The sequence below is a fragment of the Nylanderia fulva genome, unplaced genomic scaffold (assembly GCF_048542155.1).
Source record: "Nylanderia fulva isolate GAGA-0341 unplaced genomic scaffold, ASM4854215v1 Scaffold603, whole genome shotgun sequence".
Lineage (NCBI taxonomy): Eukaryota > Metazoa > Arthropoda > Insecta > Hymenoptera > Formicidae > Nylanderia > Nylanderia fulva.
The window spans coordinates 16,672-41,678 of NW_028190703.1; the positions used below are offsets into that span (position 1 = coordinate 16,672).

At 28.7% G+C, this 25,007-nt stretch overlaps 2 protein-coding genes and 1 long non-coding RNA gene across 7 annotated transcripts in view; 1 reads left to right on the plus strand and 2 right to left on the minus strand.

Moving 5' to 3' along the window:
* LOC146720806 (proto-oncogene tyrosine-protein kinase ROS-like) lies at positions 1-10,915 on the minus strand. Of its 2 annotated transcripts, XM_085488015.1 has the most exons (5): positions 10,733-10,915; positions 5,059-5,176; positions 3,069-3,719; positions 1,417-2,846; positions 1-630 (listed from the first exon to the last, which is right to left on the minus strand). In XM_085488015.1, the coding sequence occupies exons 1-5, from the start codon at positions 10,773-10,775 to the stop codon at positions 170-172; spliced, it is 2,703 nt and encodes a 900-aa protein (XP_085344141.1). In that variant the 5' UTR covers positions 10,776-10,915; the 3' UTR covers positions 1-169. The 2 variants fall into 2 exon arrangements, with proteins under 2 accessions (XP_085344141.1, XP_085344142.1); XM_085488016.1 differs by lacking the exon at positions 5,059-5,176 and having other exon boundaries at positions 5-630; positions 10,733-10,788.
* Positions 8,236-9,446, plus strand: LOC146720807 (uncharacterized). Its single transcript, XR_014925939.1, has 4 exons — positions 8,236-8,472; positions 8,562-8,621; positions 9,241-9,289; positions 9,374-9,446. It is a non-coding gene; the product is annotated as an uncharacterized LOC146720807 (long non-coding RNA).
* Positions 10,916-11,390: 475 nt separating the features above from the next.
* Positions 11,391-25,007, minus strand: part of LOC114934357 (proto-oncogene tyrosine-protein kinase ROS-like) — an 18,516-nt gene continuing 4,899 nt past the window's right edge. The window contains exons 3-9 of one of the 4 annotated variants that reach the window (XM_085488011.1): positions 17,491-18,147; positions 15,848-17,268; positions 14,625-15,053; positions 13,318-13,535; positions 12,660-13,127; positions 12,051-12,386; positions 11,391-11,846 (exon numbers count right to left, since the gene is read on the minus strand). In XM_085488011.1, the coding sequence (XP_085344137.1) occupies positions 11,805-11,846; positions 12,051-12,386; positions 12,660-13,127; positions 13,318-13,535; positions 14,625-15,053; positions 15,848-17,268; positions 17,491-18,147 (3,571 nt within the window). In that variant the 3' untranslated portion in view covers positions 11,391-11,804. Of the gene's footprint in view, positions 11,847-12,050; positions 12,387-12,648; positions 13,128-13,317; positions 13,536-14,624; positions 15,054-15,847; positions 17,269-17,490; positions 18,148-25,007 lie in introns of those variants that run through there. The other 3 variants (XM_085488014.1, XM_085488013.1, XM_085488012.1) reach the window with 3 other exon arrangements.

The following is a 25,007-nucleotide window of genomic DNA, read 5'->3' on the forward strand; positions in this document are numbered from 1 at the left end:
TTTAAATCGATACCAAAGTTTGTTCATAATAATGTTCAATGTTCAAAACTACATACTTGACAACATTATTATGTTAGTAAAAATCATTATAATAACCTTGTAACAATGATTTCTTGCTTACTGGGATATCATGTTTAAAATAATTTTTAATTATAGTATTTAATTGTAATTATTTTAAATCTGTAAAAAAAATGAACACACAGCAGTAAAAGTAGTAAACATTATAGATTACGATGGTAGCGATAATGCTTAATATTAACGTTACGTATTGCACAGTTAATATTTCGTTCTTATTTAATTTCAGATTTGATGTTAAATCAACGACTCTTGATTCGCCGCTCCATTTCCCAGAACCATAAGCATTTGTAGCCTGCACACGAAAAAGATATTTCTCATTCATTTCTTTCGTCGTTATCCAGCAATAATTATTTGTTCCATTATAGTATAAATTCCAATGATTGATTTTGTCGGTTCGATTGACTTCTTTGTCATTATTTTCGACAATTAAACCCTCCAGTCGATACAAAATCACTGGTGAATCATGAGCTTGCGCATGTTCCCAGTTTAATTGATACGTCAAATTTGGAAGTTTTGTTACAATGGGTCTCCCAGGAGCACTTGGTACATTACCTTTGTTATACAAGAGTACAATTTAAATATCTTCGTTTTATTCTAGAATATATTATCTTAGAACTTTATTATTTATAATTTCCAATTAAAATTTATTTTTAAGAAAGTTCTAAAGTATATATGGGACGTTCCACGTCAAGTAGGACAGGCGTCTGGGAAAAATTTGTGAAGTCAGAAAAAGACGTTTGAGAGCTTAAAATTTTCGTTATTTTAAGTTGTTTAAGAAAAAACGTGGCCTTTTATAAAATTCAAAGTACCTACTTCAATATGATACGGCTGGAATATATGATAAACTTACTGAAAACATAATTATCGATCAAAACGCATTCGATTTCAATGAAACTCGGTATCTAGGGGTTTTTCAAGTTGCTTATAAAGAATCTATAGTCAGAATTTCAGAAAATTTTTAATTTCTTTTTTCTATTTTTATCGTAAATTTAGTACTATTTAAATGTGTTCAAAAAAATGAAATGATTGATGTTTAACATGTGTCATATAATAACAATTAAGATTGGAAGAAGATATTCCGGCGCAATTGACTCTCTTTCAATTATTCAGTACTATATGTTTTCAGTAAGTTTATCATGTATTCTAGCCATCATATTGGAGTGGGTACTTTAAACTTTTTAAAAGGTATTTTTTCTAATAACAACATAAAATAACAAAAATTTTAAGACATCTTGTTCCGACTTCACAAATTTTACCCAGACATCTGTTCCACTTGACGTGGAACGTCCCATATACATGTAATATCATATACATATTATCATTGTATGGTTTACTCACCATGCGTTTCAAATCTAAATCCTTTTTCAGGCCATACAAAGTCGTCCATGTATTCGGGATATTTCAGGATCAAACGAAAATTGTATAAAGTTTGCGGCAATAAATTTTTTATATAATATATTATTTTATTATTATTTCTTTCACTGATATTCACCATTTGCCATTCCCACATCGCATCTTCTTTGTATTCCAGTATGGGACGGAATTTCGTGTGCATCGTCAAATTGACGCCAGAAATCCATGAGATATCCATACTATTTGTACTGACTCCGATTAAACTTAAATTATTCGGTTCTGACATGTAGATTGTTTTGTTTAAACTGTCAGTGAAGAATTGACTAAAATTGTATGGATATACACGCACATATATCTGATAATTATGTTTTGACAGCAGCGACCCGATTGTCGTGAAAAGCTTTCCATCTGTTGTACGTTCGAGCGTATCGATAAGTTTTGTGATGGGAGATGACATTTGTATTATTTCTTGCGTTTTATTTGAAAATTGCATCCAATGCACCTCGTAGGTCACTGTCACGCAGTTTAATTTCTTGGATGGCATCCAATAAACTATCGCTAACGTTGGCGTTAAAACTTGAACCGTCACATCTTCTGGCATGTCGAGCTTTCCGGTAGTTATCACTTTCACATCCGAGCCGAATTGCAAGTCCATTGATAACTTGTCAAAGTAAAAATTGCTCAGTGCTAGCTTCAGCGTATATTCTGTGAACGGCATTAAGTTCTTGAATTCGTAATGCCGTTCGTATGTCACATCGAATTGCTCGAACTTGTTACTGCCATTGTCCAAACATGTTAAATAACTCCTAGAGATGGTATATATAGTAGTTGGTAAGTTGTACTTTTCGCATCCGTCATTGAGAATCGGTTCTGGAAGGCTTACATTGATACTGTGTATGGTTTTATTCAATACTTCAATACGATAATTTCTCATGTTAGGTATCAAACATTTTGTCTGAGGATATGTTTGTAAAGTTTTATCAAGTGATATAAAGTTATGGAGATTAGCAGCATTTTCTCGGTAACGTATTCTACGTACATATTCCAATTTATGTTCTTTGTATTCGAGAAGAGGATATATTTTTTTAAAAATGTAAATTACGTTTTCGTATTCATTGTACAAGTAAATGTTTGTTTTGTCAAACGTTAAATATCTGTAATTGTCTATATCTCTAAAGTTTGAAATCTTGTAATATTTACAACCATCAATATCTGTTATGACAAAGCCATTGAAACCACTCCAATATAATAGCGGCTCAATATTTGTTGTATCAGTCTGTAAGGTCCAGTAGGACTCTAGATGTAGTTCGTTACGAAAGCATTTATTGTCTTTTCTAAGAGTTTTCATGTTTTTTCCATCTAAATCCGATCGCATTACTTCTTCTGACGAGCCAGACAGTAACCAATACATATATCTGAAAAGTACGCATATTATTCACTACTAATAACATATCTATTATATCAGAAAATAATATAAGATTATATTGAAATTTCTACAATTCTTTGTGAGTTTATGATTTTATACCTTGTGATAAAAAAACAATTATTAAAGCAATGAAAAATTATACAATAACTTCAAGTTTTAATTAAAAAATCAAAGTTAATAACATTTTTTACATGTATAAAATTTAATATACCCTGATGATGGCAGTACATGTAAAAACATTGCATAATCTTGTTCCTTGGATATAATTATTTCATCATATTTTACTATGCCTATTTGTTCCAACAATGTTAAGTCTAGCTTTATAATGCAGATTCCCGTTGTGCATTTGTCTACCCAATAAAGTTTTCTATGAATCCAATCAAAGCAGAGATGACGTGCAGTGTCATTGAGCTTTGCTATTGTTCGATTCGTTTGAATTGCGGTTGGATTCAAATCCAATGTTATTAGCTTTGACTGTATATTGATTCCATATATTTTATGTTCCAATGCTGAGTAAACGATATCTCTATACATAATTTGTGTATCAAGTTCAATATCTATCTGTAAATCTACATCCAATATATTCACACCAAATACATTCCACTGGAGGACGAGTAATAGAGGTATCGGATTCTCGTCCATGGTGGACACATTGAAATTAACAAAAGAACTACGATTAAACAATGTTATTATTTCTATATTAAAATAGTAAGTTGTATCAGCTTTTAAATCGTATACTTTGTATTCTAATGGATCATATATCTGCGTATTTGTGATATTTATTTGAATCGTTCGATTCAGATCCTCGCTCCAATACTGAATCATATATAGTATGATATATTGATTTTTAAATTTGTCCGATCTATAAAGAAGTAAAATATCTTAATTTTTTATTTTTAGCAAATTTTAATTTTAGCAAATTTCTGATAAAAAATAAATAAATTATGTATGTATGTATATATATATATATATATATATATATATATATATAGGGTGTCCCATTTTAAAAATCGCACCTCGATAATTCTTCAACAAACTAAAAATGTTTCATTGTCAGACAAAAATTGTATGGTTTTGAGGGGGACATAGGATGGTGCCATCGATTTAACTTTGAAAAATCAATTGAAGGTCACGTAAAAGTCAACTTTAATTTCTTAAATGAAATCATCTATTTTTTATTGTATATTATTGTAGCCTATCTCGAGAGCTTTTCAAACCTCTATAATAAAGTATTTTTTCTTAAAATATACTCTTTGAGTTATAAAGGTTTAAAGCTAACAATTTTATTCCAAAATGTAAAATATCTTGTAAAATATTCATGCAGTTTTCGTTAAACATATCTTAATACATTTATGCACGGAATAATGAGACCAATCAATTGGTGTAAAGAAAACACATAGTTACTCTTAAAAAAATATATACAAATTACACACATCTTTTTTAAAGCAATTATATGTATTTTCTTTACACCAATTGATGGGTCTCATTATTCCGTGCATAAAAGTCTTAAGGTATAAATACCGAATTTTTTACATTTTATTTAAAAAAATTGTTAACTTCAAACCGTTCTAACTCAAAGAATATTTCATGAAAAATACTTTATTATTGGGATTTGGAAAGGTCTCGAGATAAGCAACAAGAATATACGATGAAAAATAAATGATTCCATTTAAAAAATTGAAGTTGACCTTCAAGTGACCTTTAAATGATGTTTCAAGATCGAATCAATGGCACCCTCTTATGTTGCCCTTGAAACTATACAACTTTTATCTGAAACATTTTTGCTGAAAATGCTTTGTTGAAGAATTATTGAGGTGCGCTTTTTAAAATGGGACACGTAAAAATGGTCTACTTAAAAAAAAAAACTGTTTGATATCTTTAAAATAATCGTGAAAACCTTACGTCAGCGTGTGATAGATATATGGTATAAAAGATAAACAAAATAAAGCATAGAACGTAATAAAAAAAAAGTACATTAAGAGTTAGATTTTTTATATAAGGTCACTTTACACGATTTATAATTTACAATAGAATTTAGGACAAATGTATATATAAGAGCATTCAAACAATTATAGAAGTGTGTAAATATTATATATATATATATATATATATATATATATATGTATGTATATATTGTGTGTGTGTCGTTAAATTGAAAAAAATGAAAAATATACAAACTAAAAATTTGGATTCTTCTTTACCTTAGTGTCACACAAATGTTTTTCTTAGTTAGCCTATTATTGAATTCTACGAATGTCCGAAGAGGAAATGATTCATTTGGGATGCTTCGTGGATATAGTGTGCTATCTTCCTTGAGAACTTTCAAAAATTATAATTATACGGAATTATAATCATACTTGCCGGGCGACTGCTCTAACCATTAAGCTACCTAGGCCCTCTGCCTAACCTTCTCGCATCACCCACTTACGCGTTACGGAGGAGTCCCGATACTACATTCGGCCGTCCTGAATTGACATTCGCCCTCGAATGTCGCCACGCGCTAGTGCCACTGGGTTCTTGGGCCTCTTTCCCACCCCCAGCCAACACCCGCAATAACTCGTTTTGCCTCGTGTAGACCGAATCCTGCCTCCATCCCGGACGAGCCCCCAAATGTGGGATCCGCGAAAAAGAATCGGGCCTTCGGGTGACTAGACCGGGACTCGAACCCGGAACCTTCCGCTTGCCGGGCGACTGCTCTAACCATTAAGCTACCTAGGCCCTCTGCCTAACCTTCTCGCATCACCCACTTACGCGTTATGGAGGAGTCCCGATCCTACATATGTATATATAAGAATGGGGTATATACATAAGTAAAACTTAATAAGGAAAACAATTAGATATTTAAAGACAAGGTTCGTGTGATATTATAAAATTAAAAACTTTTTAGAAGTTTTAAAATAATATAGTTGGTATATAGAATTAATTATTATATAAGTTTAAAGTGTCAAACAGGCAATAAGAGCCAAATCGCGGATGACAGTGCGTTATCCCAACGAAACTAATTTTTTCGTTAGAATTAAAAACCTGTGCACAAAGTACTAAATTTAGTTAGCACTTAATTAAAATTTTACTAAAAGGCAAATGAAAAATATAGGATCGAAAGGGTCTGAATAGCTCAGTTGGAAGAGCAGTCGCCCGGCAAGCGAAAGGTCTCGGGTTCGATTCCCGATTCAGCGACTTTCGGATCTATACTTTTCTCTCGCATTTATTTCATTAAGGGGGAACAGGGAATGTATGGAATTAAATCTCTTGTAGAGATTATTCCAATTTTAAATCTTGGCCGTGACCAAGTAAAATTTAGTGCCTTGTGCACAGATTTTTAATTCTAACGAAAAAATTAGTTTCGTTGGAATAACGCACTGTCATCCGCGATTTGGCTCTTATTGCCTGTTTGACACTTTAAATTTATATTTATATTACAGAGCCTTGTTAAACTCTTAGAATTATTATGTTAGACTTCCAATTTCGGTAATTGAGAAAAGATAAAATAAAATAATTGTTTAATTGTTGATAAAAAAAATAGTAGAATGAATGTGTCGATTACTGTGTCCGTTTAGCTACACCTCCATGTTTTTAAATTTAAAAAGAATTCTTAATTTTTTTCTACGTCTTAAAGTATTATAATTATAATTCAATGTTTTTTGTAATACAAGGAACCTTTTTATAAATAAAATATTTTAAAAACTTTAAAAATAATTAAAAGAAAATAATTTTAAAAAAATGATTCAAGCCAAGATACTGGATAAAAATCACAAAAATGGATCTCATTTACTGTACTTATGTACTATGTCTTATTTACTGTATTTTTTCAATTACTATTCCAAATGCCGTGTGGAAGTTCAGAATATACTGTGCCCTAAATATGTCGATTATACCATATACCGTGTAGCATAAGGGGGCATAGTAATTGCTACATCGAGAAAAAATGACTAAAATTTGTGCAGTTATTGAATACGGTGATACAAATAAACACAAAATTTTTACCGGTTTTGGATTCATTAAATTAAAAAGAATATTTTTAAAATTGCTTAAAATATTGTTTCTTCATAGTTTATACGAGTTTCAATAATATAGAATACATTTTTATAGGTGGTGTATATTAATCTATTTATCTTGATATATGTAAATAATATTCGTTGTTTTTTTAAGCTTTTTAACAACTTAATATGAAAAACAAGCTATATCAGGTATCAAAAATCTTAAATATTATTTTCAATATTTAAAGAATATGTTATATATTTAATTTTTTTATATGTATATCAAAAACTCAATTTTATAAAAAAATGAATGTTAATTTCATTATGCTTTATTTTACTATGTGAGAAAAACTAAGAGTACAATAATTGGCACATTTATCCTATATGATATTGTACATAAAGTACGATGACAGATACTTCTAAGTAAAAAAAAATATATATATATATAAACTACAAACTGCAAATTAATGTAGCAAATTGACTTTTAAAATAACCAAATAATAATAATAACATCATAATCTATTCACGTTTTTGAGACTTAAAAGCAATAACATAATTATAGTAGTCCTGACAAAAAATGAATATTTTATAATAGAAGAGACAGTAATTGTCAATGATCATTTAATGATTTTTAACGAAAACAAATATTTCAAAGACTTTAGTAAGGCTTTCAAAAAAACAAATTAGAATTTTAACGAACTAGTAAGACCCAGGTCGTAAATGTTAGAGTGTCCAATTGACAAGAAAGAATTGAGATTTATTTCATTTCTTGACATATTGTACGAAGAAAAATTTGTGTTTTGTGCACAACTAACCAATTTCAACGAAAATTATTTCTCCCTTGAAACTGACGTAGCATGCGTCTCTTGATCTTACTGGTTGCTAGCAGGTTAAAATTCAAATAATACACAATATATTATATCAAATGTCTCACATTGAAGAGAAATCGTTTAATAATTACTAAGCGTTTAGTATTTCCCGAACTTTTCTATTGATTAAAAATATAAAAATATGAGATTTCCAACTAGTTAGAAACGACATAGCTAGCAAAACAATGAGATTGATTTTATTTTAAAATATTTCGTGAACAGAGTGTTTGCATCTATTCCTCTTTTTGTTTATTTTTTTCGAATAGAATATATATTTATTTATATATTTTTATGTTGAGAGATAATTCTTCAAATTTAATTTTTCTCCCGACTGCTGCCAACCGTAGGTTGGCGAAAAAAGAGGAAGTATGCGTTTCATCGAGCCCGGATCGGTCGTGACCTTAATTCTCGATAACTACTGCATAGTTTTATATCAACTTTGGAACATAAGTTTCTTATTAATCAAGGAAGGTTTAAAGCGTATTATTATCGTTATTTATTCTATTAATAAAAAGTGAAAAATGAGTATTTCGTCAATACGGTCTCTCATTGGCTGCTGTGTGAACCTAAGAGGAAAAATGATTCACCAATGAGATTCGTTGTAGTATCCGGATAGGGAATGTTGGTGACATTGGTATATACATCTCGAAGTAATAATGACGGGACTGATAGGATAGGTTAGCTGTCACCTGTTGCGTGTTATTGTCAACAACAATATTAAGTGAAGTGTATTATTATGGATATATCTCAAGAAGATATAAATAAAGGAGTAAGTTTCTTCTTTTATATTTATTGTTTTTTTCTTTATTTAGGATATTGTTATTATTATTTATTTATTGTTTCTTTATTTATATGTAGGAAGAAGATACTCGCTTGGAGATATCTGAAGAAGAAAACATTATTAATAATAGAAAACGAGTAAGTCTTGTTATTAATAATTAATAAAAATATATAATATAATTAATAATATAATTAATCTGTTGTAGTCATAACATGGCTATATGAATTTATATTTGTCTGCGTAGCCACTTATTTGCTATTAAATTTGCTACGTAGCCACATTGCTATAAATATCCACATATATAATTGTATAAATGTATATAGTTATTTTTTCTCTTATTTGTATATTATATAATAATTATATAATTAATTAAAAATATGTATACAAATATATTTATAGTTATACAAAGATATTAGCGCACCAATAATTATGGCAATGCAGACAAATATATTAACTTACATAGCCAATTATCTACTACAAAAGATTATTCACATATGTAATAATAATTAAGGCAATACAAATATATAAACTTACTTGTGATTACATAATGTATAAACTTATATAGCCATAAGAAAGTTAATATATTTGTCAAAGCCATAATTATAACTGCGTACAAGTTTACGTATTTGATATAAGATATTGTTGTCATCTGTCTTTGTCATCTGTCTCTCTCTATCTATCAATCTATCTATCTAGCTATTTTTTTTTATTTATCTCTCTATTTATATTATCTTATATTAATTAAAAAAATTGTAGCAGAAAAATATTTGGAAAGAATATAGAACATTGCAGTCACATGGTGAGTGTATGTGTGTCTTTATTATTATTATTATTATATTATATACATTGTAATATATATATTACATAATAAAAACTTTTACATGTGTAGGATGAAGAAGCAGAGAGACAAAAGAATGAAGAAACAGCATAAGAACAGCAATAAATTAGAAAATAAATAAAAAAAAAATAATAAACAAATTAGAAAATAAAAAATAAAAAACAATTAAAAAAAAAAAATAAAAAACAATTAGAAAATAAATAATAAAAATAAATTAGAAAAAAAAATTAGAAAATAAAAAATAAATTAGAAAATAAAAAAATTAGAAAATAATAATAAAATTTTTTACAAAAAAAAACTCCCGACTACTGCCAACAAAGTTTTAATGTTTAAATTAGAAAATAATGTTTAAATTAGAAAATAAATAAAAAAAAAAATAATAAAAAAATTAGAAAATAAAAAATAAAAATAAAAAACAATTAGAAATAAATAAAAAATAAAAAACAAAATTAAAGTAAAAAACAAAACAAAAATTAAAAATAATAAAAGAACAAAAAAATTATAAGTATAAAAAATAAGCTTGTAAAAGTTGGAAATAATCACACATAAATAAAGTCTGTTGTTTATTATATAATTTTTCTTATTTAAATTTATTGTTATCATACATATTTAGCGCTATATAATTTACAAAAATTTCAGATTTTTGAATTCAAAAAATTTTTTTAATTATAATTATTATTATTAATTCTACAATTTACAAGAGCAATCGGGAGACGCCGCGCTAAATTTGAGACATATACGCACGCGCACGTTTTATGTAATAAATAGACACAAACACAAATATCGATACTCAACGGACGTCCTCACACACTCATACACATGTACGCGCTCGAAGTCACGCGCGCACGTACGCACATATGTACGCACTCATGCGCGCAAACACGCGCATATGAACATATGAATACCCGCATTCATACACATACTGACATGCACTCACATACGCACACACGCATATGTATACTGACGCTGCGGAACACACACTTAGCGCGGCGTCTCCCGACTGCTCTTGTAAATTGTAGAATTAATAATAATAATTATAATTAAAAAAATTTTTTGAATTCAAAAATCTGAAATTTTTGTAAATTATATAGCGCTAAATATGTATAACAATAAATTTAAATAAGAAAAATTATATAATAAACAACAGACTTTATTTATGTGTGATTATTTCCAACTTTTACAAGCTTATTATTTATACTTATAATTTTTTTGTTCTTTTATTATTTTTAATTTTTGTTTTGTTTTTTTACTTTAATTTTGTTTTTTATTTTTTATTTATTTCTAATTGTTTTTTATTTTTTATTTTTTATTTTCTAATTTTTTTTAATTTTGATTTTGCAAATACAATTTTTTGCAACTAATTAAGAAATTTTGAGAATATAAACATGTCTACAAATGAATTATTCTTACCAACTACATTTTTTTCAGTCACGTTGTTAAAATATTCCTGCATATATAACTTCTTGACTCCTAACAGGTAATTATTAATTGTGTAGAACTCGATAGATGGTGTATTCTGTTGAATAAACAAGAAAAACCAATAAGAAATTATATAACTGTCTCTTATAGTAATTAAATCTTATAGTAATAGAAAGTCTAATTCTCTTCGATTGTTAAAACAGCTTTGTCTAATAATTCAGTTTTTGCGTTATTTTTCGTTTATTTAATCCAAAAAATTTTTATTAAATAAAACATTACCCTTTAAATTTGCTTTTTTATTTTTACGAAAACAATTTGTGTTACGAAATTTTATTTTTGAATGTGATTTTTTCAATTTTTTCGCATAAATCGATTATAATGATTTTTTACCATCAATTTATAAATTTGTTGATATTGAAAAATTAATATATTTCTTTTAATTATGTACACTCAACGTCAAATTAAATTGATTCTTAATAACACTGTTTAACAAAGAAATGACGGTTTTTGAACACTGGAACGAGAAAAAATAAAGTAAATTAGGACTTTCAACTCTCAGTAAGAATTTTCGGTGTCGGTTATTATATCCACAGTTGAATGTAAGGTATTGCAGAAGTTAGCGGTTTCTTAGGTTGACGCAAACTACAGACAGTTTTAAAATATGTTTATTTATTCTTAAAGGTCTTTTAGGTCACTAACAATGAATACAAAATCAATTGTCAACATACTTTGTATAATGGCAAGAAAACTTCTTTAGTACGTCACATATATTGTAGTTATAATATGACAAAATTCGAAAAAATAGCACTTTCTTACAATTGCAATTTTTTTTAAATTGTGCCGTGATGGAGCAATTTTTAAGACAGATTTGTGTTCAGCGTCAAAAATACTATAAGAAATATCTAGTCTCGTACCGGTGTTTTTTTTTACTGAACAGTGTTATTAACGACGATCAAAGATCTCAAAAATTGTTCATACAAAAAACTAATTATGTCTATATGATATTGTTTGAAGCATGATTCGCAGTTAAAAGTTCAAAAATACAAATACGATTGGCTGTGCTTCAGAGAAAATCCGCTGTCGGACGATATTCAGAAGGCGGAGACTAAAACACAGAAAAATGCAATTTATTAAAAAAATTTAAAAGAGAGTCGCGCAAATATGACATTTGATAAAAATATACTTCTAAAGCTACAATTTCGAACATAGATTTGTAGTTGTTACAAGTATATTTTTAAACTTTTTAAATTATAAATATGATTTATGAAAATAATTACCAATTTATCTGTACATGTCTGATAATACTCACTGAATGCAGGATTGTGTCTTCTATTTCGTTTCTTAAGGTTACAATAGTTTCGAGACAACTCATGAAATTTGGTCTATCATTTGCCGCATTCCAGCAATTTAGCATCAAATCGTATAATTTCTCTGGACAGTGATAGGATTTGAATAACTTTTTCCCTGCACACACATACTCCTTTACTTCATTAAAACTATATAAGGCAGCATAGGGATGTTGTCCCAACGATGTAATTTCCCACATTAGTACCCCGAATGACCAAACATCGCTTTGTGAAGTAAATATTCGGTCTATCAAAGATTCCGGTGCCATCCAACGAAAAGGAAGCAGGCCTTCTCCTCCCTAAAATACAATTTTAGTGCAATTAAAGACTTTTATCGAAAAAAATAATGTTTATTTTTGCAAGCGTTAGATGTAGATAAAATTCATCATTTTTTTCCATATACTCTTATACACAAAACCAGTAATATCTCATATTACATTTTGTTCATTTTTGTTTATTTATTCTATTCAGCTCAACAATATATAATATTATTATAATGCAAAAAAATTTATCTTTTTAAAATATATATATATGTATATATATATATATATATATAATTACATTCTAATTACCGTACGATAATAGTCTTTGATGTAAACATCTTTAGCTAGTCCGAAGTCGCTGATTTTCACAACACAGTTTTCACGATTTCTCGAGGATATTAAGCAATTTCGACAAGCGAGATCTCTATGCACATAGTGCTGTTCTTCTAAATAGCGACAACCTCGAGCAACATCTTCGCACATAGCAAGCAAATCTTGTAGACGCAGGGCGTGCGGATCTTCCGGATGCAATGTTCGAATCTCTCTCAAATATTTCAGTAAGTCACCAACTTCCATTAATTCCAATATCAGCCATGGTTGATCCTCGGTAATACAGATGCCCAACAATCTTAGCACATGTTTGTGGTCAAATTCTTTCATAATTTTAGCCTCTTCCAAGAATTCTTGTTTCTTTTGCCAGGTAGCATTTTTTCGTAGCATCTTAATGGCGACAGGCATTATTTCCGAACCTTCTCCATTTTTGACTCCTCGATATACCTGGAATTTATTTCATATTCAATACAAATCCATAGAATGCATGCTAAAAATGTTTGTTTATTATACAACTTTTTATAAAAAATTTTAATTTTTGCAATATTTTTTATTAAAAATGTGCCTCAATATTTTCTGATAAAAATGTTAAGGAAAATCTTCAAGGATATACAAAGAAATAAGAATTTAATTTTACCTCTCCAAATGCACCGCTGCCTAGAAGATTTTCTAGAGTGATTTGTTTTTTATCGATTATTATACTTGCAAATTCGTCGATATCACTTTGCAATTTAGGATCGTGCACAGAGTGGAGTTCATAGTTTATGAAAGATGTTTCGTTCGCGGTTGTTGATTCGATATTAATTATTGAAGGCCTAATTATTTGTTTACTTTTTTTGCGTTGCCAGTGCTTACCTGTTAGATAAATAAGCGTTATAATACATTCAATACTATGCTTTGCGAAATTTAAACCATTTTTAATAATTGAACTAACTTCTTAAAAACTTTATATTTCCTTTATATGTCCCATAAGCAAGAAATATTTAATCAACATTTTGAAATGTTGATTTTATATAAATTTTTTAAACGTTATGATATAATGTTTTAAAAATATGTTTAAAATATTTTAATAAACGTATTAATAAATATTTAAAAAATATTTTAACTGATGTTTTATAAATGTTTTAAAAATATTATTTAATAACATTTTGCTTTCAAAATATTTTAAAAATATTTTAATAACATAAGTCAAATTGTTTCTTACCCAGACAGCACCAAGCCCAAAATTGGCGCATAAGATATCATTAAGAAATCTTTAAGACAGTTTTAAGAAATCTTATGATATGATATCCGAAAGACATCTTAAATATATTTTAAAGATATCTTATGCGCCGATTTTGAATTTGGTGCTGTCTGGGTATATGTTATTAACACGTTTATTCGTTCTTTGATTTCGATATACTGGTGCCAATATGCAATATGTGAATCCATATATGGTAATCTTTCAGTAAGTTTCTGCAAATGAAATGTTCTGAACGAAAGAATAAAAATAAGGATTTCTTCTAGTGTGTATTATTAACATCAATATTAATGTTATAATATATCTTGTAAGTTCGAAAGATATTTGTCGAATTTTTAATTAAATTGAAGAATTAATTAGGTTAGATTATTTTCTTGTATTTTGTATGAATTTTTAATAAAAATACTCAAATTGTTTGACAAAAATAAACTGTAATAAATAGAAGATTAGAATATACTTTTTATTTTTCGATTTAAAGAAATGTTATTTCAACATTACCGAAATCTCTAAATCGATACCAAAGTTTGTTCATAATAATGTTCAATGTTCAAAATTACATACTTGACAACATTATTATGTTAGTAAAAATCATTATAATAACCTTGTAGTAATAATTTCTTGCTTACTGGGATATCATGTTTAAAATAATTTTTAATTATAGTATTTAATTATATTTATTTTAAATCTGTAAAAAATAAACACACAGCAGTAAAAGTAGTAAACATTATAGATTACGATGGTAGCGACAATGCTTAATATTAACGTTACGTATTGCACAGTTAATATTTCGTTCTTATTAGATTTCAGATTTGATGTCAAATCAACGACTCTTGATTCGCCGCTCCATTTCCCAGAACCATAAGTATTTGTAGCCTGCACACGAAAAAGATATTTTTGATTCATTTCTTTCGTCGTTATCCAGCAATAATTATTTGTTCCATTATAGTATAAATTCCAATGATTGATTTTGTCGGTTTGATTGACTTCTTTGTCATTATTTTCGACAATTAAACCCTCCAGTCGATACAAAATCACTGGTGAATCATGAGCTTGCGCATGTTCCCAGTTTAATTGATACGTCAAATTTGGAAGTTTTGTTATAATGGGTCTCCCAGGAGCACTTGGTACATTACCTTTGTTATACAAAAGTACAATTTAAATATCTTCGTTTTATTCTAGAATATATTATCTTAGAACTTTATTATTTATAATTTCCAATTAAAATTTATTTTTAAGAAAGTCTTAAAGTATATATGAGACGTTCCACGTCAAGTAGAACAGGCGTCTGGGAAAAATTTGTGAAGTCAGAAAAAGACTTTTGAAGGCTTAAAATTTTCGTTATTTCAAGTTGTTTAAGAAAAAACGTGGCCTTTTATAAGATTCAAAGTACCTACTTCAATATATGATACGGCTGGAATATATGATAAACTTACTGAAAACATAATTATCGATCAAAACGCATTCGATTTCAATGAAACTCGGTATCTAGGGGTTTTTCAAGTTGCTTATAAAGAATCTATAGTCAGAATTTGAAAAAAATTTTTAATTTCTTCTTTCTATTTTTATCGTTATTTTAGTACTATTTAAATGTGTTAAAAAAAATGAAATGATTGATGTTTAACATGTGTCATATAATAACAATTAGGATTGGAAGGAGATATTCCGGCGCAATTGACTCTCTTTCAATTATTCAGTACTATATGTTTTCAGTAAGATTATCATGTATTCTAGCCATCATATTGGAGTGAGTACTTTAAACTTTTTAAAAGGTATTTTTTCTTAAACAACATAAAATAACGAAAATTTTAAGCCCTCAAACATCTTGTTCCGACTTCACAAATTTTACCCAGACGTCTGTTCCACTTGACGTGAACATCTCATATACATGTAATATCATATACATATTATCATTGTATGGTTTACTCACCATGCGTTCCAAATCTAAATCCTTTTTCAGGCCATACAAAGTCGTCCATGTATTCGGGATATTTCAGGATCAAACGAAAATTGTATAGAGTTTGCGGCAGTAAATTTTTTATATAATATATTATTATATTATTATTTCTTTCACTGATATTTGCCATTTGCCACTCCCACATCACATTGTTCTTGTATTCCAGTATGGGACGGAATTTCGTGTGCATCGTCAAATTAACGCTAGAAATCCATGAGATATTCATACTATTTGTACTGACTCCGTTTAAACTTAAATTATTTGGTTCTGACATGTAGATTGTTTTGTTTAAACTGTCAGTGAAGATTTGACTGAAGTTGTGTGGATACACACGCACATATATCTGATAATTATGTTTTGACCGCAGCAGGATTGTCATGAAAAGCTTTCCATCTGTCGTACGTTCGAGCTTATTGACAAGTTTTGTGAAGGAAAACGACTTTTGTATTGTTACTTGCGTTTTATTTGAATATCGCATCCAATGCACCTCGTAGGTCACTGTCACGCAGTTTAGGTTCTTGGATGGCATCCAATAAACTATCGCTAACGTTGGCGTTAAAACTTGAACCGTCACATCTTCTGGCATGTCGAGCTTTCCGGTAGTTATCACTTTCACATTCGAACCGAATTGCAAGTCCATTGATAACTTGCGGACGTAAAAATTGCTCAGTGCTAGCTTCAGCGTATATTCTGTGAACGGCATTAAATTCTTGAATTCGTAATGCCGTTCGTATGTCGTCACATTGAATTGCTCGAACTTGTTACTGCCATTGTCCAAACATGTTAAATAACTTTTGGAGATGTTATATATAGTAGTTGGTAAGTTGTACTTTTTGCATCCGTCATTGAGAATCGGTTCTGGAAGGCTTACATTGATACTGTGTATGGTTTTATTCAATACTTCAATACGATAATTTCTCATGTTAGGTATCAAACATTTCGTCTGGGGATATGTTTGTAAAGTTTTATCAAGTGATATAAATTTATTGAGATAAGCAACATTTTCTCGGTAACGTATTCTACGTACATATTCCAATTTATGTTCTTTGTTTTCGAAAAGAGGATATATTTTTTTATAAATGTAAATCATATAATTGTATCGACTGTACAAGTAAATGTTTGTTTTGTCAAACGTTAAATACATGTAATTGTGGCTAAAGTTTGAAATCTTGTAATATTTACAACCATCAATATCTGTTATGACAAAGTTACTGTAACGACTCCAATATAATAACGGCTCAATATTTGTTGTATCAGTCTGTAAGGTCCAGTAGGACTCTAGATGTAGTTCGTTACGAAAGCATTTATTGTCTTTTCTAAGAGTTTTCATGTTTTTTCCATCTAAATCGGATCGCATTACTTCTGACGAGCCAGACAGTAACCAATACATATATCTGAAAAGTACGCATATTATTCACTACTAATAACATATCTATTATATCAGAAAATAATATAAGATTATATTGAAATTTCTACAATTCTTTGTGAGTTTATGATTTTATACCTTGTGATAAAAAAACAATTATTAAAGCGATGAAAAATTATACAATAACTTCAAGTTTTAATTAAAAAATCAAAGTTAATAACATTTTTTACATGTATAAAATTTAATATACCCTGATGATGGCAGTACATGTAAAAACAGTACTAGATGTCGTTTCTTGGATATATTTATTTCATCATATTTTACTATGCCTATTTGTTCCCACAATGTTAAGTCTAGCTTTATAATGCAGATTCCCGTTGTGCATTCTTGTACCCAATAAAGTTTTCTATGAATCCAATCAAAGCAGAGATGATGTGCAGTGTTATTGAGCTTTGCTATTGTTCGATTCGTTTGAATTGCGGTTGGATTAAAATCCGATGTTATTAGCTCTGACTGGTCATTGATTCCATATATTTTATGTTCCAATGCTGAGTAAACGATATCTCTATACATAATTTGTGTATCAAGTTCAATACCTATCTGTAAATCTACATCCAATATATTTACACCAAATGAATTTCGCGGGAGGACGAGTAATAGAGGTATCGGATTCTCGTCCATGGTGGACACATTGAAATTAACAACAGAATTACGATTAAACAATTTTCTTATTCCTATATTAAAATAGTAAGTTGTATCAGCTTTTAAATCGTATACTTTGTATTCTAATGGATCAATTATCTGCGTATTTGTGATATTTATTTGAATCGTTCGATTCAGATCCTCGCTCCAATACTGAACATAATTCATATGTAGTATGATATATTGATATTTAAATTTGTCCGATCTATAAAGAAATAAGATATCTTAATTTTTTTATTTTTAGCAAATTATAATTTTAGCAAATTTCTGATAAAAAATAAATAAATTATGTATATATATATATTTATATATATATATATATATATATATATATAGGGTGTCCTATTTTAAAAATCGCACTCTGATAATTTTTCAACAAACCAAAAATGTTTTATTGTCAGACAAAATATTGTATGGTTTTGAGGGAGACATAGGATGGTGCCATCGATTTAACTTTGAAAAATTAGTTGAAGGTCACGTAAAGGTCAACTTTAATTTCTTAAATGGAATTATCTATTTTTTATTGTATATTATTGTAGCTTATATCGAGAGCTTTTCAAACCTTTATAATAAAATATTTTTTCTTAAAATATACTCTTGGAGTTATAAAGGTTTGAAGCTAACAATTTTATTCCAAAATGTAAAATATCTTGTAAAATATTCATGCAGTTTTCGTTAAACATATCTTAATACATTTATGCACGGAATAATGAGACCAATCAATTAGTGTAAAGAAAACACATAGTTACTCTTAAAAAAATATATACAAATTACATACATCTCTTTTAAAGCAACTATATGTATTTTCTTTACACCAATTGATGGGTCTCATTATTCCGTGCATAAAAGTATTAAGGTATAAATACCGAAAAACTGAATATTTTACAAGATATTTTACATTTTATCTAAAAAAATTGTTAACTTCAAACCGTTCTAACTCAAAGAATACTTCATGAAAAATACTTTATTATTGAGATTTGGAAAGGTCTCGAGATAAGCTACAAGAATATACAGTGAAAAATAGATGATTCCATTTAAGAAATTGAAGTTGACCTTCACGTGACCTTTAAATGACTTTTCAGGGTCGAATCAATGGCACCCTCTTATGTCGCCCTCGAAACTATACAACTTTTATCTGAAAAATTTTTGCTGAAAATGCTTTGTTGAAGAATTATTGAGGTGCGCTTTTTAAAAGGGGACACGTAAAAATGGTCTACTTAAAAAAAAAAACTGTTTGATATTCTTAAAATAATCGTGAAAACCTTACGTCAGCGTGTGATAGATATATGGTATAAAAGATAAACAAAATAAAGCATTGAACGTAATAAAAAAAAGTACATTAAGAGTTAGATTTTTTATATAAGGTCACTTTACACGATTTATAATTCACAATAGAATTTAGGACAAATGTATATATAAGAGCATTCAGACAATTACAGAAGTGTGTAAATATTATATATATATATATATATATATATATATATATTTACTGCACCAACTCTTGTTCTTTCAACGTAATCATGTTTTTACAGTTATCGTTTGCTGTATATCTTCCAGCAAACTTTATTTCGTGTGAAGTGTATTTAATTAATTAAATCTCTGCGAAAGATTGAGAAGATGAAGGGATATTCAAACTATGAAGACATGGTTACATGGAAAAGACAAGAGTTGATACAATAATAAAGACATACATGTATTTGTATCCTGCTGGCATAAGGTTTAGAAGTTGATTGAGATTGAAAAATAATAATGAAAATAATAAAAAAAATAAAGACACATGTATTTGTATCGTGCTGGCATAAAGTTATAAAAGTTGATTGAGATTGAAAAAATAATAAAATAATTAAAAAAAGAAAATATTCAATCATCATTTAAAAGCATATTTGAAATCTGTAGAATAAACAGTTTTTGCAAAATGTGGAGCATTTGAGCTCTAGTAAGTCTAAAAAATAAATGTAAACATCAATTAATAATAACTGATGTTATATATATATTATATATATAAACCAATTTGTTGCAATATTCACTATAAAAGGTTGTAAGGGTAAGATGGCTAAAGTGAATAATTTAAAAGATAGTTAACATAATTTAATTTACATAAACTGAAATATTTCATAAAATAAAATATTTGTAATATTTCGAAGTTTATGTAAGATTATGTAAAAAGTATACCTTTACAACTTTTATAGTAAAATATTGCGAGGAATCGATTATATGAGAAAAAATTAAGGTAATTCTATTTTGAAAATATAAGTGACCTTTAAATAACCTTGAAAATCGCCGTTTAGGAAAAAGTCTGTGTCAACTTTTTCTTTTCGAAATCCTGCAACTTTATCTAAATTTAATAGAAAATGTATAAAAAATGCTCGACATTAGTACACACACACACACACACATACACACACACACACACATATGGGTAAATTTATATAAATAGGGTGCTTTAGGAGGAATGATCAGGATTCTAGGATATGATTGTACACATCATTTTAAGCAAAGAAGTTTAGATACAACATGTTGCCTAATAATTGTTCTATTCCGGTCATAAAACACTATACAAAAATGAATGATATAATCTCTAAAAACTCACCTTTAAAAAAAGGTAAAAAAAGGCGACCAGTTAAGAGCACGCCATTAACAAAAATTATCCATTGCAAACCCATGTAGAATCCTATCCTATTGCAAACCCATGTAGAATCCTATGAAAAATTAATCATTGCAAACCCATGTAGAATCCTAGGCAAAATTAACCATTGCAAACCCATGTAGAATCGTACCCATTGCAAACCTATGTAGAATCCTATGAAAAATTAACCATTGCAAACTAATGTAGAATCCTATGAAAAATTAACCATTGCAAACCCATGTAGAATTGTATTAAAAATTATCCATTGCAAACTTATGTAGAATCCTACATTGCAAACCCATGTACAATAGAATTGTATGAAAAATTATCGATTATAAACCCATGTACAATTGTAACAAAAATAATGAAATAAAAAAAAATTGCGCCAAGTGAAAGTAGAAACTTGTACCAGTGGAAAATTAAAGTTGCAGACATATATAGAGTCGTATAATGAATCAGTAAAAATTTAAATTTGCAAATGTAGAATCGTACCATAAAAAAACTTATCTTTTAAAAAAAAAGATAAACAAGATGCCAAGTCCATGCGCCATGTGAAAAAGAAATAAAAAATTTTAGTTAAAAAAACTGGGAGCGCTGCTAAATAATATTCTAACAATTAAAATTAAATTGTTACTTTTAAACTCATTACAATTAAATATGTTTTGTGTTTAAATTAATTAATGTTACTTTAAGGTGCATTGTAATTTTGAAACTTAGCAGCGCGCCCAGTTTTTTTTAACTAAAATTTTTTTATTTCTTTTTCACATGGCGCATGGACTTGGCATCTTGTTTATTTTTTTTTTTTAAAAGATAAGTTTTTTTTATGGTACGATTCTACATTTGCAAATTTAAATTTTACTGATTCATTATACGACTCTATATATGTCTGCAACTTTAATTTTCCACTGGTACAAGTTTTCTACTTTCACTTGGCGCAATTTTTTTTTATTTCATTACTTTTGTTACGATTGTACATGGGTTTATAATCGATAATTTTTCATACAATTCTATTGTACATGGGTTTGCAATGTAGGATTCTACATAAGTTTGCAATGGATAATTTTTAATACAATTCTACATGGGTTTGCAATGGTTAATTTTTCATAGGATTCTACATAGGTTTGCAATGGGTACGATTCTACATGGGTTTGCAATGGTTAATTTTGCCTAGGATTCTACATGGGTTTGCAATGATTAATTTTTCATAGGATTCTACATGGGTTTGCAATAGGAAGGATTCTACATGGGTTTGCAATGGATATAATATTGACTTTAAAATATTGACTTATAAACCACTTATAAACCACTTAATAAAATCCATTAAACGCTCTCAACGCAAAGATCACAACTTATAAAAATCTTGGTTGGATAATGGACTCATAGATGTATTCACTTTACAAACAATTGAGATGTACTAATGGCAATTTGCTCCGTGCCTATGGTTACCTAAGATCCACTAAAGTAGGTTACCCTCTTTGTTTTCTATCATAATTGTGGATCACGTTGGGAAGTCCGGTTTACTTACATTGCATCTTATTTAGGTGAGATTTTGCAAAATGCAGTCAAGAAACCGTCGATCTCACATTAAGGATAGTGGTCCTTTGTTGAAATTATTAAGATAAAAACATTGATGACTGATCATGTCATGATTTCGTTGGACGTGACTTCGCTTTTTACTAACCACCGTGGGAATTAATCAAAGCAGCAATAGAAAACCGTTGGGATGATATCTCACAATTTACTTCATTTAACATTGCACAGTTTTTACATGCATATTGACACGGTCATGTCGCTCGATTAGTTTTGTTTTTTGATGGAAAATTTACGAGCAGGCTTTTCGGGTCGCCTATGGGGTCTCCTTTGTCTCCAATTTTGTCTGATATTTTAGTTATGGACGATTTGGAATCATAATATTGTTTGCGTGCTGTCAAGTTTGGATTTTGAGCCCTATTGTTATTTCAAGATATGTTGATGACATTTTTTCAATATTCCGAAATGTAAAGTGGAGATATGCTTACGATTTTTAATAGTTTTCACCCTCGACTAAAGTTTAACGTTTGAATTGGAGAACAATTGTTCCTTAGTTTTTTAGGACACAGCGTTATGCGAGTTAATTGGCACATTGACGACTAACTGGTTCCGTAAGCCTACGTTTCAGGCCGTTATATAAATTTCTTTCGAACCATTCGATGCGTTATAAATTAGTGTGATCACAAGCCTCGTGGACAGGGCTATTTTACCGCTGACCCTATGTTTCACGAGAAAAAACATCATCTTAGTCAAACGAATTCTCATAAACATTGTTACCCGTTAATCAGTCATAAACACAAAATTGTTACACAGGAGGACTTGCAGGCGATTAAATTTTGGCGGTAATTTTGGTGCGTCTAATCGAGATTAAATTTGATACACGAAATGTGTATAGTGTTGCCGTATATTAGAGATTCTGAGCGAAAATATTACACTCGTGCATAAACAAAAATGGAATGGTGTATTATATACCGTTCCAAAAAAATTAGACACTTACTTGATAACAATAGAGGAAAGATAGTTATTGTGATGATAACTTAAAAAGAACCGGATGTCGTCTCTAAGATCGAATGCCGCGAAGTGTGACTCACATAGTATTTGGAACAAACAAAGCGAATCTAGAAACCAGTATTAAGGAACATAAAAATAACATCAAAAAAGACACGACATACACCACTCAGTTTGTTAGTTTGCATCGGACTTGCTAACGATCATTGAGTTCCGTTTGGGATCTCCTGTGATTACTGCAATCAAGAAAACAAACGAGAAAAGAGAAATAGCAGAAATGTTCTATATAAAAAACCAAAGAAAAAGCATTAATTTACAAAAGATAGTGTGTGTGAGAATTTCAGTGGGAATTATGATCGCGTTCTTGAAGCTATTTAATATATTATCTGTCATATGTTACATATTTTATTTATTTTATTTATTTATGTATCTATTTATTTGACTTTGTATTGACGGTTTAAAATTGCGAAAGACACAGTACTTTGGTTTTCTATTTCCTCAACGCGTAGTGACTAAGTTTCCTGCTAACAGTCAACATCTATTTATTTCGGGCTTATCTTCGGTCAGTTATACATTGTTCATCAAAACAATGGTTAATTTTGTCGGGGGTTTGCTGTAAATACTGATTTATTGTATTAATCTGGTATGTAAACATATATATTTTTGTAAATTTATAATTATTGTATGATTAAGCGCATCAAGAGTATATTTATATGTATATAATGTGTTATAGATTACTTGAAAAGGGCTGCAATGACAGCCGAAACGTTGTAAATTAAACTAATTAGTTTAAAATAAATTATTGCCATCTCGGTCGACTTTAAAATTAGAGGAGAGATTTCATTAAAATATTTGTCGAGAGAAATTAATTTAATACTTAAAATGCATTAAACAGAATCTTCTACACGAGATTTAATTGATTTTTATTACTCATGCAATTTATAAACTCAATTTTTTTTTATTATTTTTGTTAATAAAAAATAATTATTGTAAGTTTTATACAATAATAAAAAAATATTAAATTAATACAAATTGTCGCTCGTATATTGAAAACAAAGTGATAATATAAGGCCAACTTATCGAGCTGAATATTCGAGATGTTCAGTTCAACTACCATTTATTACATGTATAAATTATAAAACTACAGTCATTAGATATTATAACTAACGCAAATTACAATCATTCTACAAACGTTTCGACCGCACGCGGTCTTCTTCAGTATAATTATTGAAATATAAATTCATACAACTTCACATAATATCGAAATTTAATTATAGTTATTCAGAATCGAGAGTTTTTGAGCAATTAACGCGTGTTCTAATCCGTCATGTCCAACAATGTTCGCCTCGATATGATCTCTGATTTTGCTCAGATCTCGGATAGTTTCATCGTTAATATGCGAGAAATTAACCCGTTCCGTAGGCGCTGCGATTAATAAAAAATTAACGATTAACGTATGTCGAAATTATAATATATAAAAAAAATATTAATAATGTAGAGAACAAACGGAATCATTTATCTTAAAAATTTTTATTCTTAAATAGAACAATTATATCAACACGTGCTACGTTTGAGATTTAATATACATATATCGTTTTAATTATGTAAGCATAATTTTGTGCTATATAATATTATATTTTTAATGTGTTTGTTTTTAACGCAAAATTAAACAAATTTTTGTATATTTTTGTAATATCAAAATTCTTGTGTTACGTTTATTGAACATTTAAATTACACAAATAATTTCTCATTAGTTACAATAACATGAAAATATATTTTTTTTCATCTCTTATCTACGAAAACATTTTCTTATTTACAACCAAGTTTAAATGAAAATATCCTTTTGTGAAGACTGATCTGCTGTACTGTATAAATATCTTCATTCTCTAAAGATACCGCGA

Bases quoted from the DNA above. Each gene is read 5' to 3' on its own strand.
- LOC146720806 (XM_085488015.1), bottom strand. From the start codon at position 10,775: ATGCAGGAATATTTTAACAACGTGACTGAAAAAAATGTAGTTG. The intron at 5,177-10,732 runs GTAAGAATAATT...AATTTTTGAAAG, and splicing joins GACTGAAAAAAATGTAGTTG to TTCTCAAGGAAGATAGCACA. The intron at 2,847-3,068 runs GTATATTAAATT...CGTACTTTTCAG, and splicing joins CATGTACTGCCATCATCAGG to ATATATGTATTGGTTACTGT.